Source organism: Varroa destructor, unplaced genomic scaffold (genome assembly GCF_002443255.2).
Source record: "Varroa destructor unplaced genomic scaffold, Vdes_3.0 BEIS01000005.1, whole genome shotgun sequence".
In the NCBI taxonomy this organism is placed as follows: Eukaryota; Metazoa; Arthropoda; class Arachnida; order Mesostigmata; family Varroidae; genus Varroa; species Varroa destructor.
The window spans coordinates 24,863,692-24,882,765 of record NW_019211458.1 but is presented as its reverse complement, the minus strand read 5'-3'; the positions used below and the strand labels follow the sequence as shown (position 1 = coordinate 24,882,765).

Sequence of the window (19,074 nt, the reverse complement as noted above, 5' to 3'; positions counted from 1 at the left end):
CTCACTTGTCATTACCGTTCCAGCAGCATTCGAACTTATCGAAAATACAATCGTTTTCATAAAGCGAACAAAGCCGTGTTCGCAAGTATTCGTGAACATCGAACGTTTGGACGGGCCGGTTTTCCATCTGAAGGTCCCATACCTGAACAAAAATGAAACCTATTAGTGTAAGCCGTTATGTATTAGCTTGGTCTGCTAGTACTAATTGAATGAGCTGCTCTTATAGAACATACCCATTTTCGTATGCACAAATTACCGTATTACAGAATCATAGTAATACTACATCTCATATTTTAACACAGACGGTGACACTGTTCTAGTAGTGGCCAGAAAAACACCGAAAATGACGATGAAGTTCTCTTCCACAGGTGTTTATATACCGAAAAAGCTTTCATCGTAATGACCCCTACCTTAACAGTGAGGTAATCTCGAGATAGCAAGTATCGACCACAGTGCGAAAACTTGACGTCGCTAATCGAGGAGATAATTTCTGAAAAGAATGACCGATTCGTAGGATCTTCAGGCTCTTCGAACAGCTTCGAGTGCTGATCGCACAGGGCCGCCTGACGCATATCACACAGCCGGAGGGTGCCCTTTGATGATGAGTAGACCAGATGCTGACAATGATGAGGATGGAACTCGGCCGCCGTTATTACTTCAGTAAGTTCCTCCATGTTTGCCGGCTTAATATCAACAATGTTGAAACTCTGGTCAGTGCATTCCAAATGCCATAGGTTGATGCGAAGGTCATCTGCTGATAGATACGTTTCCTAAAAAAACAAGCAGAAATGGGCACAGAGAGCTTTTTAGCACAGATAGTAATTAATGAGTTAACAACTACTATTCTGCCGACTCCTTAATGCGATTTCTATTTTGCTTCTAACATATTTTTGTGTAATTCGAAAAAGTGTCAGTTCTAATGACATGTTCGTGAACTCGTCCTTACCTGGTCGGAGTTCACGGAAATCGAGTTGATGTGGTACGTATGCGCATTGGCAAAAACTCTTCGTGGGGAGGCTTCCACCATAAGCTCCATCGGTGCGATTGTTGGTACCTTCAACTCGCTGGAGTCCGTAAGCGACGGCGCAGGACCCTCGGGTGGAAGATTGTATCCATCGATCTTTTTGTCTCGCTCGCTCACCTTCCATAGCTTTATCGTTTTGTCTAGACAGACGGGAAAATCCATAAAATTACATTGTTAGAAGATGGACTCTGACTGGAAATTTTTCATATTATTCCAAACTTCACGTCTCAATCATGTGTCTCTTGTGATTTCAACTTTACCATTCGTAGAGAGAAGAAAATGTGCCTGGTTCTTTCTTCGCAACCAACGGATTTTGTTGATACGTTCCTCAATCTCCAGCGACTTCAGGTAGTCAAATTCTGGCTCATGGCTCTGCAAACAATGGGTGACCGTAGGTAAGGGGTTTCTGTTGTTAGTGGCCTCCCAAAAGTCTATACTTGAAAGTAAACTGATTTTTTTTTGTAACTTGCCGTTACAGAAAACAAGAGTAACTTGTAACAAGAGTAACAACTTTAAAATTAAACAACTTAACTTTTTAAAGTTGTTTGCTATTTAACTTATTTATTTTTATGTTCAAAAGAGTCAATAACGAAGTGATTGATGTCACCGGCGTAGTGTGGAGTTTGATCTGCGCGCTCAAAGTTGCCATAAAATGTACGCGTGAAAAGACACATACAACAACCCTAGACAGCCTTTTTACTACCTTTTTTTTTGCAAGATTACTACCCACAAAATAGCTCTTCTTTAATATCCCTTGCCCGTGTCAATGCCACGGTACTACATCGAAGCGCGTAGAGAATATACGCTAAAATATCCCTAACCGTAATTTGATACAGGATGGCGTAACTCGCATAGTTGAATGCGTTTTCTCCAAGGAGTGTCTCGCTCGTTCTGTTTATCCTGAGCTTAACGACCAGTACCAACTTTTAAATTTATCAGTGACTTAAGTGAAGTAAAATTACTGCTTGTAATCAGTGATTTTGTAATTAATTATCAGACTTGCTTAACCATCAGAAATTGTGGTAGCTTTCATTCCTGGTGACTTCCAAGATTTCACTCTGTTGGTTTTAATTCCGTGGTTATCTAGTGTGAGAGCAACAGGAATAAGTCATAATGGTAAAGGAGCTATGCTTCAATATTAAAATATGTGCTCGTCGTGGTGAACGTAACAACCACCATTTGTGTGTTTCATACGAATATAATCAATTCTTCTCTGGTTAAAGATGTTCTAGGAATATGGCGTTTGATTAGCATGATCATGCTCTGTGTCACCTCGCTCCGTTTCGGTACCACTCACCTGGAATGTTGAATAGACAGTGTATTCGCCAGGCGTGCCGGCTCCGTGGCCACCTCGTTTTGACGACTGCGGTTGTTCGCAGTGGAAAATGACGACACGACCGCCTTTATCGCCGGTCGCGAGAAGCTCGCCGTCGTGGTTAAACTCCACGCAGCTTATTATGTCCGCTGGAATCATGAACAAATTTATCGTTAACGAGGGTACCTAAAGGACAACAAGGATCAGAACGGTAAATATTCAAATATTATTGCGTAAAAAAGTTGATAAAGCAATTTTGTTACCTCACTATATGAGTTTATAGTTATCGCTGTGAGGTAATAGCTAACAACTGACAATAACTCAACGAAAAATCGGAATAAATCGAAGCCCATCAAGGACTACTGCTAGTTGTATCGTTTTTTAGATAAACACAGCGGTATATATTATATATATATAATATTACTCCGAACATTCGTCACTTTAACCCCTATAGCACCAATGCCATTGTTTACTATTCGATCCGAAACTGATTCGGATTCCAACAGCCTGTTAAAAGCCTAGCGGAATAGATGGCCCTGCTGATACCTGCGCAACGACTCCAAACCACCTTATCTCGCGGAAAAGATCTTGCTGATGCAGTGGTAACTGGCAGCAGTGGGTCGGTTGCCTAGTGCCTGTGGTCGCGTTTACAAGATACAGAGACTGTGGAAGTTAAGGACGGCGCAAAGGGTGCGGCCCAGCAATGAATAGAGTAAATTTAGACGCTTTTCATGCGACTCAATCCCCTATCCTCTCGGAGGATTTTCAGTCCGACTGGACGAACTGAGCCAGGTCTAAACGCGGCAGACTTTGCCAAAGACCAGCCCGAACAAAGAAGAATGAACACACTTGGATTAAAGAGGTAATCGAAGTTACGAAACATGTCGACAAGTAGGTTAACAGTCTAATCTCTACAAGAACAGCCTAAGAAACAGGTTGACACGTACGTTGAATAAAATGAGCAAAAACGACGACAAAATCAGGCACAAAAATTGTGTTTTTAAAAGGTGTTGATGTTGTTCCTGTGATAATTACCACAGAAAAAATTATGCACAGATACTAACGTTCCTTTGTTCGAATTTGAAATGGTTTCCATGGAAAGTTCGCACTTTTCGTGGAAACGATCAAGACGATTATGGCTGGTATTCCAAGAGCAACCATAAGCCCGTTATCGCAGGTCCAGTAAGACTGATAGGATGAAGGCCATAAAAAACAAAAGCAAGTGTGATGACATAGGAATCTCGGTAAACAACCTTGTATCGTGTACCTTCGAAAATACTGATAATCATGATGCGCTTTCCGAAGGCATTAAAATAGCATAACAACCACTTAAATAAGCGGTTCCATTTTGGATTTTTTGATACTGTAAAAGAACTGGTATATGGTATAATCTTAAGTTCAGATATGTCCTTCTTTAGCAGCATAAGGTATGCCGTTACCTCTACAGAATTGGGATTCATTTTGAAATATATAAATAAGAAGAATCGTATTTCGTAATTCCTTTCCCGCCGTTGTACGATCCAGCTGAACTTGGTGTGGTAACTGTAGTACTTTAACCTTTTTCAAATACGTTCACTAACATACCTATTACAATCTAGATGTTACTCTTGGGAGGCAAGGCGTAACCATGGTAGTACATTGTGGGCTATTGTGGTCTCTGTTCGGCAGTCGATGGTTACTGTTACCGGACGTTACCGTCAAACTAAATAGACAGACGGAGATCGGTCGGTTACTCGGTTTATTATTGCGCTCGACTGTTAATAGTTCGTTATTACGTGAAGGCTGAAGCAGCAGCGGCAGTGAAATCAGACATTTTTGCCTTTTTCTGGCCATACGATATTTCACGTAATGGCTGCTTCCCATCTGATCGATAAGGAACATAAAATAACTAGTTTGGACTGCTGTTCGTTATGATCAGACAAAACAAGGTTAAATAGCTTGTCGAAAAACAGTGCTTAGAAGCAATACAAACAATAACTAAACAAAATATTTATCAAAGTCAGGCTTTTCTGTAAATACCATCGTTTAGCCGAGTGATAACCAGGTTTTCTCTAAAACCTTTGTTGTTAGAGAAAACCGGGTTCCATAGAACTGATTTCATAGGATTCCAGTCAAAAAATCGTCTTAGGGAAGCGAGTATCTTAGACTTAAGTATCCAGTAGTTCCTATTCTCAGTCCACTGATAATGAAGCTGCGCTTTGTTGCTTTATGCTAATTAAGCAATGTTATCTTTTCATGAGATAGCCCGGGTTGAAACTACCGGCTTTCTTAGCACGTCGCAGTTAATTGCCGCCGCACTTCCGATAACGAATCACTACTGCTGCTACTAGTACTAGAAGAACGCTGCACTGAGTGCCCCGCCGCACAACCAATTCCATTGTAAAAGATTATTCTTCTATCCTTTTGTGAGGAATGTCCAACTCAGACGACTGAGCATGGTCGCTAGTCCGAGTACCCACGCAATACGATCGTAAAATGATATAAAATGATACGATCTCCCCGGTACAGCGCAAAAGCAAAAAATTAGCCAAATAACACGGTATATAAAGTAGGTAACTGAGTACGTAAGTACTATACCGGTCAGCGGAAACTCAAAGCAGGGCCAATTCGATAACCAGTATGCTGCGGCACATCCACTTAACCAACGGAAAAAATTTCCCTGTCCTATATAATTTGTGCGAGTATTCATCAAACATAAATATTACCTCATTATATTTGAATAAAACGTGTGAAGTTACACTCGTAATGTCCATTGCTCATCTCAAAGAGTAAAACCAAACCGCGTCGAACGCGATTCTAGAGATGTGTAGCTGATTAAGTCATTAGACAATATCTTCGTTATTACTGCTGTCGATGAGTACTAATGTGGCATTTCCTAAGACCGATTTCTTAACAGAGATAATTTCCAAAGAACTGCACAAATATTGTCCTAACGGTTTGGTTGTGGACCTCCTGGCACGCTAATGTCTCATTGTTGATATAAAAGTGAAATCACCTTCGTTACTCCATTAGCGACAAGCAAACATTCCTGAACGCTTCAACCTACCTTCCAATATTAATCGCTTCTAAATAGAGCTAACGTACCACTCAAAAAATATCTTTGCCATGCTATCAATGGCTATATTTCCTATGCGATGGAAAGGCAAGTCCGTGTATCGGTATGGCGAAGGACCAACCACCATAATCGCTAATCCAATGAATTTCATAGGAAATGAGATCGATTCGTGGACGTCCGTAGAAAATTATTCGAACTATTAGGCGTTCTCGCATTGTATATATGGTGCAGCGTAACACGAATGCCAATATCAACCCGTCCCAAGATTTGGCTCGTCTCGTGCTCCCTAAGAAGAAGGAATCCGAAGGACGAGAGTGGCACAGTGCAAAGCCGAATAAGAATCACAGTACATGAAACATGGCTTAGTCGACAGTCATAAGGAGCGAACCGGCATCATACGAAGGCTGAAGTTCTGGACGATCTGTCCCTTTCTCTACTATGAATTATTATTACATACAAAACTATCTCGAGAAGGTTCTTCTCAATAGTAATGAGAGCGATGGCGGTGAACACAACGGCATATGAAGATTACACGGAAAGAACCATAATTCTCACAAAGGCTAAAACTTCCAAGTTATAGTCACGTCGTTGAATGTTGCCTGTCATAAGATCACGTTTTCAGTTTCAGAGCGAAATGTCCCACTTCTTAACAATATCATGGACGGCCGATTTTGCATTTTTTATTTCACGTAACATATATACCGTGTCGATTGTGCTTATCAGTTTACATGAGGATGATTAGGTGTCGAGAGATCGTTGATGCAACTACCCTATGCTACTGCGTACTTCACATATTACTGTTTCACGATTCCTGGGAACAGCCGATAAACCTTGTAGCCTTGATAGATTTTAACAATGTACTAGCTATGAATAGGGGTTTCGACCCATGTATAAAAGCTCACCTTCTGTCACCTCATCGTCAAGGGTTCCTTTCACCTGGGAGAACTGCCACTGGATCTCGCCCCCGGTACCTGTAGATTCAAGGATATTAAAATGTTAGTGTTGCGTATCAGTTCGTTCACTTTTCTACCGCATATCATACGTCGGTCTATATCAATAATTACGGTGCATTTCCAGTGCATTTGACACACTAATTAAAACGTTTTAATTTGACTACATCTACAAGAGGAGGTCGCAAGTCATACCGTAATAGTGTCAACAGCTATGTCCCAAAAGTGAAAATAGGAACACGGAGCATTAAAAAAGCGTTTACTCATCATAGCAGAATCGTTTCGCTTTTGAGTAAGGCCGTCGTTGATCGCCCCGTCAAATTTTTATTGGATCAGAATATAACCAATCGAGCTCTTGAAAGCAGTGCGAAACGAAACGTTTATCCAATGAAAGAAGCTTGGTTTACCCGAAAATTTCCAAGCATCCGTCTCTTTTGTGCGGTCACAAGAACTGCTTCGCTAGTGAGTATACGGAAATAGGACGGAAATACCCGTTTTTCCGTCAAAATGTTCGATATGGTCATCGACCGTTACACCTCAATCTAATGATGCGGAAAGGTATTGACATTTTAGATACTCTCATTTGTCAATAAGCTGACACAGCCTGTCGGACAGATGAACTTGTGGTTCTTATAGGACACCTTGGCAACGTTTAAGTTTTGTAATAACACACATTGATCAAAAATACCTCGTGTATTTGGTTTGCAATGTACATCGAAGGAATACGTACATAGTGAATTTCATTACCACAGTACATACAAGCGATGGCGACGACAACCTTCAGCCACTATGGTGCTATAAAAGTGAAAAATCGTATACTTAATAGACGTAACTGACTAGCCTTTAAATAGTCAAGTGGTGTTGTGGCAAGTCGATGGGCACCTAATAACCGCTTCGTCGGTGCAATCTTTATCGAATCCGTGCGAACCATAACTGCGGGTGCCCGATGTCGATTTTCTTCAACAAAAAAAGATACCAATTTTGCTTCGAATCCACTCGTCGACCGACCAAGTGCTTCTGCTAACTAAAACAATTTCAAAATTCACCCAACAGAATCAAATGTTGTCGCTTTCCTTTCTTTAGAGCAGAAACCAAATTCTGGTTTGCCTACCACTACATATACACTAGGAGATTGATATTCCTTGTCGCTTCCTTTTCCATCTATCGTCAATCTTTTCCTTAAATTATGCTACATCACTCGTGTATTAGTAAGAAAACAATTCAGCAGCAAAAATACGAGCAATCAAGTTAGGTGAAATATATTGAAATAAAACAGTTTCATTTTTATGTAGCAAACAATGTACGAAGAATAGACTAGCAAATCGCCCTGGAGACTTAAACAACGCCGAAGTAGTGGGTGAACCCCAGCAATAACTGGATGACACGTATAACCGCTAGCATGTATTGGAATCGAATACATGGCAGCTTACGCACTAAACAGGATTGCCTAAAACCACGAAAAATGCGCATGATCTTTCTTGCGGGCAAAACGGACAATTTGCACGGGCCGGCTGTGACCCCACTCGAACTATAAGGATAAACAGTCATGAACAGACTTTGAACGGCATACAATGACATCAGTAATCTAACACCAATTTTTATGGCTAGCGTTTCACACGTCGTAAGTACAATCGTATACTTCGTGAGTGGAACGTTCCTATTGGTTATTTGGTAAAGGTTTTTCCGTAACCTTTCATTGAAACTCGTCTATGCTGCCGAAAACTTCTTGTAGAAATCTGCGATTTTCATGATGAAACGTTCTCGGTTCACTCCTGCGAGACACAGCAACCGATCTGATACACAACGACCACTGGATCAGAATGGCATCAACACAAGAATGATGATGACGACACAACAGTCGAATCAAGAGCATCATCCATATATTAGCATATATTAGCACACGCGTATAGAGCAGGCAGCGTCCCATACAATGGCCTTAGCAGAACGGCTGCAATAGCATAGGAAAGCAACTGTCTCAATGGTGTTTCCACAGATGTATTATACTACATAATTGCCTAATAACAGAACACCAGATATCACTTATGTCATGAATAAATTTCGATCAACTATATGACGAAAAATGAGTCGCGGAAAGAACAGGTATGATAATAATGCGCAAGAATTGGCGGACAACGGCAGGACAACAACAACAACAACAACAGTTTGAAACAACACGAACTCCGACGCGTCTATTCGCGTCCTCAAACAAAGATTGGCATCCAGATAAACGAGTTCCGATCACAGCTTACAGAGAGAGATGGTAAATACGGGTTTTACAATAGCTGAAAACCACTGGGTAGACTTCTGCCGAGTGGCACCTTAGCTTTCTTCAGCCGGTCGACGTTGACGTTGTAGTTTCAGATCGAAGAAAACAAGTCTGCGAGCCGGCGGCGCAAAACCGGTCCGGGTTTGAGATTGGCATGGGAGAACGACTCGCGACGACATCCGATGAAGGAAAGGAAGGTGGAAAACGCCAATAAAAAAAAAGAAAACGTCAATATGATATCAAGTCTAAACGAAGTTGTTTTTACGGATCCTTTGTGGAGAAAAGGAGATGGAGTCACTTGCAGTGCATTATATTACTACTAATAGTTTAGTTACTATTGTTGTACGTTTTTTTTGCCAATTAACGAATGTCTTGCTACCGTAATCCTGCAGGTCGTCAACGTCAAAGAACACCAAGACTATTACGATGACATGTGATACAACCGGCCAATGGCTTGGTATGGTTGACAGGTCAATTTTTTTCTGCTAGCACCAAAAAATCGCCACCAAAAAAAAACGTTGCGAATCAATGTATGCAGCGGCGTTGTACGGACGGACTGGCTAAGATTTGACGGCTTCGTGATGAATCGATAAGCATGCAAACGCCTTCATTCTTTTCTTCTCATCCATAATACCGAAATCGAGAAGCATAAACATAAATGCATAATAGCTTCCGAGGATAAAGCACGGGGAGAATTTGTTGGCCATCAGCATAAATGGATAGCACTGATGATTGCGAGATTTACTAGAGTACTAGAAATAGCCTGTTGTTCAGTTACACGCCAAGCGGCAAAAAGAGCAGTTTGTTGTTTATCACTGTCTGGTGTTGAGATGTTGTCGGTTGTCGTCACCATGAGCATGATCTATTGGAGTGTTACGTGTTTTTTTACATAGATCGTTTGAACTCGCTTCCTTGTTATTGAGACTGTCTCGTTTGGTTTTTTGCTAGTTGTTGTGCTTGCTGTTGATGTTGTTGTTGTTGTTGTTCCTGATATTTCGTTTTTCGCTGTCGCTAACTAGCATACAGTTGCCTGAGTTCGGCTCGGTTTGGTCTGGATGAAGCAGCGGCGACCCTGTCGACAGCGATTGCCCATCCGTGTAGCCTGCTGCTGAAACCTCCTCGGAGAGGGAGCCGCTCTTGTGCCGCTTGGACAGGAACCCAGACGACGCGATAGTCGTAGTTTCGGCGGCCCTGGCCGAGCGCGCCGAATCGCCGGCAGACGTACCTGCCATCGAGGCGGTCGGGCTAGCAGGACTCGAGACGTGGCCTCGAGATCCTTCTGGATACGATTTCACACTGTAGAAACAACGCAGCGCGGCGATTTCATCGGATTCGCCGTTTGTTTTCGTCCTCGGTAAGATTCACCACTGCACTGCACTATTCACACTCCACTCTACGGCTGCTATTGCCGCTGCTGCTGCCACTGCCATTCGGTCGCACAAACTATACACACAGTCGCGCTCGGAACAAGATGGCCGCCAATCACAACAACACTTCTATCCAGCAGGGGGAGGGCAATGACTAGATAGACCGATAGTCGTGTACGAACCACAGCATAAAGAGATGGCTGCTATCTACGACACGACGAGCCGACACACGAATAGCTATATACAATTGCTCTGACTGCCTGCCTCCAAACAGATCGCCCGCTCGAAGACTAACCGACATACACTATAAAAGACAATCACAGATACAGCGACACTCACGGCCAGTATCGATAGTGCCGGTACCACACACTGACACCGCCACTATCCGGAGAACACCACCAAACCAGAGACCTCACGGGGTGGATCAGCCGCCGAAAACACCGTCACACGCTTCAATTCTTAGAGCAGTCAGAGCACCGGATACAACGGGCTAGATAGCGCAAACAACTGGGTTCGTCATCGAGCAGACGTTAGGTTCATCTCACCAGCCACTGGTACAGTGAGTCAGAGCTAGAGGTGGGCTCGCTTCAAGCAATGGCACTCACTCTGACTCGCCTGCTAAAAGCAGCTTGTACTGCTGAGGTCGGCAGTAATAGAGGCCGCTTGCTAAGAAACGGCGCAGTAGAGATTTATACAGCTCTACTCATTCACCTGCGTGTTGCATAGAGGCTGAAGACCTGCGCCAGCGACAGCAACGGTGAATGCGTAGCGGGTGTCTAGTATGGAATGGGTCGAGTCACGTGATCCAGCGAGGAAGGTTGGCGGGCGAGCGCGCTAAAATTTGAATTGCAAGTGCTATTATACATTAGTCGATTTTGTACCAGTGATTTTTGAAATGGTGATGAGGCTGGCACCATGATCCAATCTGGAATAGGCGTATCTGAATCTGGACATGCATGCGAAACATTTTTTACTAAGTTTTTTTGTCAATCGACTTGGATTACCGGATCGCATATATAATTTATATTAGGCTCGTTTATGAGGAACGGATAGCAATAGGCAAGGGTGCTTAGAAGGTACAACACCCGCTAGTATAACATAAGGAACAGCAGAAACTGAGGAACAGCAGAAATTGAAGATGAAAAGGAAAGGGAAGGTTGGGATAGACTGCACGGTAAAAGTAATCCAAATGTTTTACTTGCCGTCTACGTGTTTATAAGTGTAGGAAATAACTCTGGTTCATTGGTTTAAAGCTTTTTGTTACAATACACAGGGCATATTAAATATGCAAAAAGTTGGAGCTCATTAACTCTTACTACACGGCCAAAGATGTGTATTACCCTTTGAATCATTCAGTTATCGATCAGAAGAAAACCTGAAAGGCTCTATTTATATACTTTGTAGTCCTCATGCGCATGATAATTGTTATAAGATGACGTTTTTAAAAAGCGACAGAACAAGAGTAGGCTAAGGTATATATATATATATATATATATATATATATATATATAGTATATATATATCACAAAAACATCAATTAGACAATCGCTTTGGCACGTTAAAAGACCAAGTGTTTCACTAGCAAAGGAGATACTGCAAATAACATTTTAACAGAGAGAACTATATGCCTTAGCTAAGAATTTGATCACATACTGATAATCGCTGATATATGAGTTTATTGGTGAATGGGTTTCAGTGTGTTCAGAAGTGAGTTCAGTAACGATTATGATTATCATTGCATAAACGTCACAATATAAATAGAGAAAAACGACAGGTTCACCTAAAAGTTACCCAGATCCAGCTAATTAGAAATGGAGATCAATTGTACTGTCGTAAACTACGCACGGATACATTCTAACAAAAACAATTTTCCTTAAGAAATATTTAAATTAAAGCTATCAAAACGTAACAAAAATAAATTGTTCGAATTCGATTCAGGCAACTTATAGCGTACGGTATGTTGGACTTCGAAGAAAGAATGATTTTATGTTATTATGCCTTCACGTCTGCTGATTTTCCACTTCAAGAACAAAATATCAGAATAATTTCGCTCAGTGTCAACCTCATTTGCCCTTTACGATTTATGTGGAGTACGCACCAAATATATATAAAACTGTCCGATAAATATATAGTCTTTTATAGTAACGCAACATGCATCAAATACAGACGCAGGAGGCTAGCATAATCGGTTATTTGCGAATCATTTTCACGTTCAAATTAATTAGAGTAAGCTGTAATATATTATGATCACTTCTAATCTGCAGTCACAGATCGTTCTCGGTATCTACACGTAAATCTTACCAGGGGTTCGAGTATTTGAGCACGGTAACTTGTGCTCGCGATCGGCCGAGACCAGATATGACATTGTGGTCTTTTTTCGGTTAAGTGGAGATAAAAGACTCCGGAGACCCTGATGACCCGTTGTGTATCTTCTTTGCCCTCCGTGGGGACGCTCATCGAAGTGGAGTAACCCATTGCCCACATCTTCGTCGCCCCCGGTCGGACCGCATCCTGAGTCTACTCGCATGCTCTCACTGTCTTGTTGGTGTTGTCGCTCTCGCTCGAACTGCTTGTTCCTCGCGCCCACGCTAAGGAAGGGCATCGTGGCTCGAACGATTGTCTGAAACTTCGCCTTCATCTAGGCATAATTTTAAAAACAACAAAAGTATACAAGCGACTTCTTGATGAGGCTCTTTGTAAAAAGGAACATCCATTTTTAAAAGACCAAACACGTAAATAGATTAATTTGAGTGAGAATTAACCGAGTTCAATGAATCTTTAAACGCTTTCATGCGCATTTAGGAAACGTTATCAAGCACATTGTACACGGTATAGAAATTAAAGTATAGAATTTCTAAGGTTGTCGGTTGCGTGGCGAATTTTCGATAATGGAATCGACTTCACAGCCTATGCCGCGCAGCAATAGCAGCAGCAGACGACAACAAGCTCAAAATTGAATGAATCTCGTGTTTAATGCCGTGCATTACTTCTCTGCGCGCTCTGCTAGAGATGTCTCAATAACTATGGGTTTTATTATTTATTTTATTAATATTATGAATAATTTAAGGTATAAAGTTTTTGTACTGTCAAAGAGAAAGAAAGTGGACATTTGCTCATTGAAAGTATTTGCGCAAGTGGGTAAGGTATAAGCCCTTCGATTTTTGCATATATATATGTATATATAATCATTATCCGCACATAAAATATTCTGTAAGCGCCTCCCAACTCAATTTAGTGATTTGAAAAATCAACAAAAGTAAGGGTAAACGTGTTTCCCCTCAAGTTTGTGCAATCTTTCCCTTTATTCAATCGTTTTAGGAAAATGAATGTTCCCGTGTGACCATGCAAAAAGAGTTGAAGATATGTGCGTTAGCCGATTTCAGGACTGATTCGGAATCTCATTACCATTGATTGTGTGTCTGTTAGCCAAACATGTTAGGATTAACTATTTCCAGAGAATATCTATGCAAGAATCTAATGATTCTTTAAATTTTAATTAAAGGTAAGGCCGCGTTCAAGAAAAATTGACTGCTGTTTTTACGTAAAGTTTAGTCTTCCGTAACTTCTCTGCGTGTTGAATAGAACATACTACAGCTCGTGATAGCATTGTGTTTTCAAAAATTTTTTATTACAATAGAAAATCACTTCGACTAAAATAACTTTTTCCTGATTTCTTTTGTATCACAGACATACACACAGACACACGCAGGCACATATATATATTGAGAGAGAGAATAGCGTCATATTCACTTGTATGTAGCCACGTTCTAAATGTTTCTATTGATGGCACTGCATTCTCTGACTTGATTCAGATCCACAATAAGTTTGTTGTATTGGCTGTTAATGAAGCGATGTTCACATGCATTGCTGAACAAATCAGACCATTGCAGTTGCACTTCTGTCGTGGTAATTGTAATTAATTAGATAAGAGCAATAGGTATAGGTGAAGCTGTAACTCCTCTCGAAAATCAAATTAAAGCGGGCTTGCTGTCAAAAGAAAATGTTCGCGAGGCAATTTCGAAACTAAATCGAAAGCTTCCGGAACGGCCACAACAATTTCTGGTTCGGTTCAGCGAACCCGTCTGATAGGTATCGGTAGTATGGCGCAGATCGAGAAACATTGCGCATACTGACTAACCGGTAAATTCTTGATATTGTTAGAAGCAGATCGACCATTAAATGGTTGTGTATAGAAGACGTTCGCAAAGTTACGCAATCCTACACAGGATTTTTATTTCAAGTACACGAAATATCTAGACTTAGGAAAGGATTAATAATAAATATTCTACGAACGATTACCATTGAGATCGCTAAACTTCACGTAGTTTTTCATAGGATTGGCTAACTTCCCGAGCACCCTTACACTGCACTTAGGACAGTACGAAACAAAATAATCTACAATCTAGAATTTCTACGCCTAATACGCCGTACTACTTTTACGTCACCTCGCAAATTGACGAGATGGAATTTTCTTGCCGGAAGACCAGTTTGCTTACATCGGCTGTGTGCAGAAAAAAGGAATGGCGAATTGCCGTGTCAGGACGATTGACTGTTGTATTGCGTATAGGGTATGTACGCCCCTTCATAATGCTTCTATTTTATGAGAAACGTTTGTACAACAGGTTCGATCCAGTAGCAGTGATAATAGCTTCTTTATACAAATATATACATATATACTAAAAATGTTACATCGATCGTTGAGGTCGGGTTGTGCATTGCGCACGAGAGTCCCCTAAATCGTGAGAGTATATCTTGATAAGCAAAGGTAAGCTCATTTACCGCTTCTTTACAGAATCATGTACAAAGAACATCTTTTGAGCATTCAGTAGTGCTTAAAGAAAATACTTAAAGCGCACGTACATACATGACACCTGTGTAAACATTAGAAGGCATAGCCTCCATAAATTTTGCAGATTTTCCAAATAGTTTTGTATATCTGAGATATGTATTTCGCTCACCGAGTAGATAAGTACATAGTTTCTACTGTGTAAAATCACTCGTAAAGCATAACTAAAGAATATAACATTGTTAATAAACTTACTTTGTACGCGACTGTGTCAATATACTTTTATTCTATCTATTATATAAATAAAATGCGTTGTGCGCGAGAGTCGTCAAGTTTGCAACTAACAACAATTAGAACTGTGATTGAACTTTTTCATTTTTCATTGAAAAAGATCGATAATCAATATGTGTGAAGTAACCTGTTTCAATAATACTGCGTTCTTTGATTGAGTACGAAATAAAAGTAGTTGGTTTTTTTTACTTTTCGCACGGAATAAAGGCCACGTGGAAGAGTTTCGAATCAGTTGTCTAAGACTAAGAGTTAACTGGATAATTCAGCCTGTAGTTATGCATTTTAGCAAAATAAACAACGTTTTGCAATCGCTGTCGAGAAACAAATTCAATAGGTGAACCCTCAATTAACCTAATTAACAAAGATCGTCTCCGTTCCGTAAACGTTTCTCCGAAAATATATGGCGCTGAATGATATTTTTCAAACAAATTGCCTCTAAGAACACGCCAGCGAAGAACGTTTCCATTATCACAGTTTAGCCATATTAACACAAACATTTATATATATACATATACATCACAGTCGTATTTGGGTCGCATAACGAATTGACGGTGATTAACTGGTATTAAATGTGTTTAATTTGTACGTTTCTGTGCAATACAGTATTTCTCTTAGGCTAGGCGTAATACGCTTGAATGGAGAAAGTTGCAAAAAAGTGTGGGATCATGACTGCGTTTTCTTGGTCCATACTACATTACCGTCTGACGGGTAGCGATCTCTGGCCGATTAACTGATAATTCCTGAACGAAGATTGTTGTTTGATTCAGCGCTAAAAATAAGCTATTCCTAGTTATTTTTTTAATCAGAAGCGCAACTAAAACATTAGCTAACACAATAGGCCTACGAGAGATATAACGGGTCGATTTTTTTTTTTGCGGAACGGACCTTTTGAAGAAGTGTAACATCTCACCAATAAACAAAAAAAGCTAACAGCTAAACGCAGAATAGTAATTCAACAAGCATAATTAAGATCTCGTAACATTGAATATTGTATGTCTAAAGTAGCAATTACCTATTCCACACGATTTCGGGAAAAGCTTTTTTCTCTACTGTTTTATATTAGAGCTATACCTCTAGTTTAAGCGATTGAATTATATAAGTGGTCTCAACTTTCGCTTTTTTTGTGTTCAACTTTATTTATCTCTAATCACTAGCGTTTGCAAACAAGAAAGTAATGAGGATCCTGTATACGGATGTGGTAATACCTTTTCCTTGTTACACCAATACCAATTAATTAAGTGCTACTTAATAAAGTACATGTTTTTAAAGTTCGGATTAAACATTTTTGGTATAATCAAAACGGTATCGAGTGGTTGAGGCTGGCATGCTTTTATAAAGCGTCTGAAAGCATTTAAGAAAAGCGCTCCTGCTTCCTCCAGATGTTACCTCACAAGGCAAACGTGACTATCTTAAATATAGAGTAACTACTGCGAAGATACGAACAACGGAAATTCAGTTTCAGTGTAATTTCTAGTTACAATGTTTGAGTCATGGACCCCAAACTGGCAGAACAGTCCAGCCCAGTCTCTGCTCCTCTGCCGTCTGCCCGAGCCTTCGCGGGTGGATTTTACAGGAAGTCTTGCTAAAACAGTTGTATCTATTATATTTCGATCATTTCTTTACCGATGAATCATACATAGCTAATGTAGTTCAGTAAGTTTGGCATATATCTGGACTCCTACAGGACAGCTCCAAATGAATTACATCGTTTGGCAATATTTTCTACCGTTTTTATTTTCATCCCCGACGAGAAACGATAAGGACATGGTTACCTTTTTCACTTTGGCAAACTACTGCGAAAATCAAACATGCTTGGCCTACTGGAGTTATAGGCTGAAAAAACAATTACATAGCACCAATCGCTCGAAGCGTTGTGTCAGGTCATCAGATGCCTGCAGCTATTCACTTGCAAACATTTCAAATGAACCCGAATTTATTTTTTCGGATTTTTTTTGTTTAAAATTTTCAAGTCGCACAGATCAGGGAGCTTACAGTCACGACCCAGTGTAGAGACATGGGCTTGTGAAAATCTGTGCGGGAAATTTCTATCACAATGTGGCACTCCCACACCAACTGCTCAAGATTAGACATATGTTTATGCATGCGCACGGTATCTAGAGTATGCAAAAGTTCTTACCTTAAAATGTGTCCTGGGCTGTGAAACATCGAAAGAACAAGCTTTCCAGTGATACCCTGGGCCTTAATTGACCTAGCCGAACAGACCCTGCCGAGTAGCGTTTAGTAATGACTTAACTGATCAGCATACGTTTACATTGTGAAACCGACTAGTAATAAAACGCTAGCTGACCCGGGACACTTTTGGGTGACTACTGAGTATTCGTGAAATTGGAATTTCGCTATCTTAGCCGATATTGACAAAACTGATTTTTTTCAAGAATAATGAATATTATAGTCGATTAATATTTTTCATTTTCATCTGACAGGTCATCTGCATTTGTATATATAGATTAAACATGATTCAATTGGTGAACTGTAGCGTAGGTACCCCAAACACTGACTTGAGCAAGTGATTGTGCTGTCTTATAACCAAGGCTCAAACATTTTCGCTTGTTAATAGACTGTATAACCAGTACATTTTTCGAATTTCGCTAGGAAAGTTGGGAAAAACGTCAATTTGAAACATACTCGCAAAAAAGTTTTTTCCATGTACAAAGATCTGCACGGAAAAATAATTAAGCAGAAATATTACAACTGATGGAGGTTTTTCTAAATGATACATTGTCTTAAATTTGTGATAAGCACGAAATTGTCGACGACACGATATAGTCTTTCTTCACTGCCCGGCGTTCTTTCCTCTACTATTGACGTACGATCATATGTTGTGCAAACGTATTTCCCCTTTGTATCAATATGCCAAGCGCCCGCACACCGTGAGCCTTGCCATAATATCTTAAAACATCCGAGAAATTGTCTGCGATGGAAACGCCAAATTGCGATTGATCGAAGTGTAAATGGAGATCGTCATTTATTCAAAACCGGTATCCAGGACACGTACAGATTGAGAATGAAAGAGAGAACTTTGTAAAACGGAGACCACTCTATGCGCCTACGTCGCAATTCAGGTAGCTCATTCTGAACGCCCTGCTGTGAACGATGATAATCGACGTTGATTGTCTCTGCTCTATCTGTTAGCTTCATAGCAATAGAGATGATGCATTTATATTGACACATAAATAATGGAGGGTATACATATACCACATCCGTTGATATTTAATGACCAATAATAATATACTGTATTGTCTCTCCTAAGGTACCTATGGTATAATAGGAGCTAAATAGCTGTGGAAAACAGATGAAGCCCCCCACCAGCCAGCCAGCCCATCGAATGTTTATTAATGTTATAAAAACGTCACGTTTCGGTTTACCTCTATTTTCCTAATACAGCCAGTACTCATTCGGGATATAATATAGAAAAAATACTAAAAAAAAAAATAATATTGTACGAGCATTGCTGTTTAACAACACATCTTTGGTTAGATTATACCCAGCTTGACAGTTATATGCAGATTCAATTTAATGAAGAGCTGTTCGAGGACTTCCGCACAAAAGTAATTGGACAACGCTATTACTAAAGGCTAAATCAGCTGTACGCTCGTCGACGACACTCGATTCCACCGTAATATCATAGCTGTTTTCCTGCTAGCACACCTTCTATCTTCGCGTACGCCTTTGGTACAAAGAAGATGCACAAATAGGCCAGCATTTATTCCAGCATACTCTTGTACCAGTATGCAACATATACACCAGTGCATTTGTCTTATAACGACACGTGACGTAGCCAAGGGCAAGGAAACATGTTTTTAGTGATAACTGGCCATCAAATGCAGCGCTTAAACACAGTGGTAGATGTAAAACTTCAAATGTGTTCAGTATATAGCATTCAATACACGAGCAACCTCTCGGTCACGTGTTTATGCCATGGCACTTTGACGCCTGTCAAGCATTCGGCACGTTAACGACCTCTAACCTTGAGCTTGGTCTTCACACGTAATATATACA

The 19,074-nt window shown here is 40.5% G+C and overlaps 1 protein-coding gene and 1 long non-coding RNA gene across 8 annotated transcripts in view; one reads left to right on the top strand and one right to left on the bottom strand.

The window, feature by feature from the left end:
- The window catches only part of tws (protein phosphatase 2 regulatory subunit tws), a 54,696-nt gene that overhangs the window by 6,295 nt on the left and 29,327 nt on the right, over nucleotides 1-19,074 (bottom strand). For 4 of the 7 annotated variants that reach the window (XM_086990072.1, XM_086990073.1, XM_086990070.1 and 1 more), the window contains 7 exons: nucleotides 12,279-12,615; nucleotides 6,297-6,365; nucleotides 2,322-2,488; nucleotides 1,285-1,396; nucleotides 947-1,164; nucleotides 411-770; nucleotides 6-142 (listed from right to left, as the gene is read on the bottom strand). In XM_086990072.1, the coding sequence (XP_086846198.1) occupies nucleotides 6-142; nucleotides 411-770; nucleotides 947-1,164; nucleotides 1,285-1,396; nucleotides 2,322-2,488; nucleotides 6,297-6,365; nucleotides 12,279-12,615 (1,400 nt within the window). Of the gene's footprint in view, nucleotides 1-5; nucleotides 143-410; nucleotides 771-946; nucleotides 1,165-1,284; nucleotides 1,397-2,321; nucleotides 2,489-6,296; nucleotides 6,366-8,034; nucleotides 8,645-9,634; nucleotides 10,304-12,278; nucleotides 12,616-19,074 lie in introns of those variants that run through there. The other 3 variants (XM_086990074.1, XM_086990075.1, XM_086990076.1) reach the window with 3 other exon arrangements.
- Nucleotides 1,461-3,331, top strand: LOC147755458 (uncharacterized). The gene is made up of 3 exons (XR_015328297.1): nucleotides 1,461-2,140; nucleotides 2,248-2,550; nucleotides 2,846-3,331. It is a non-coding gene; the product is annotated as an uncharacterized LOC147755458 (long non-coding RNA).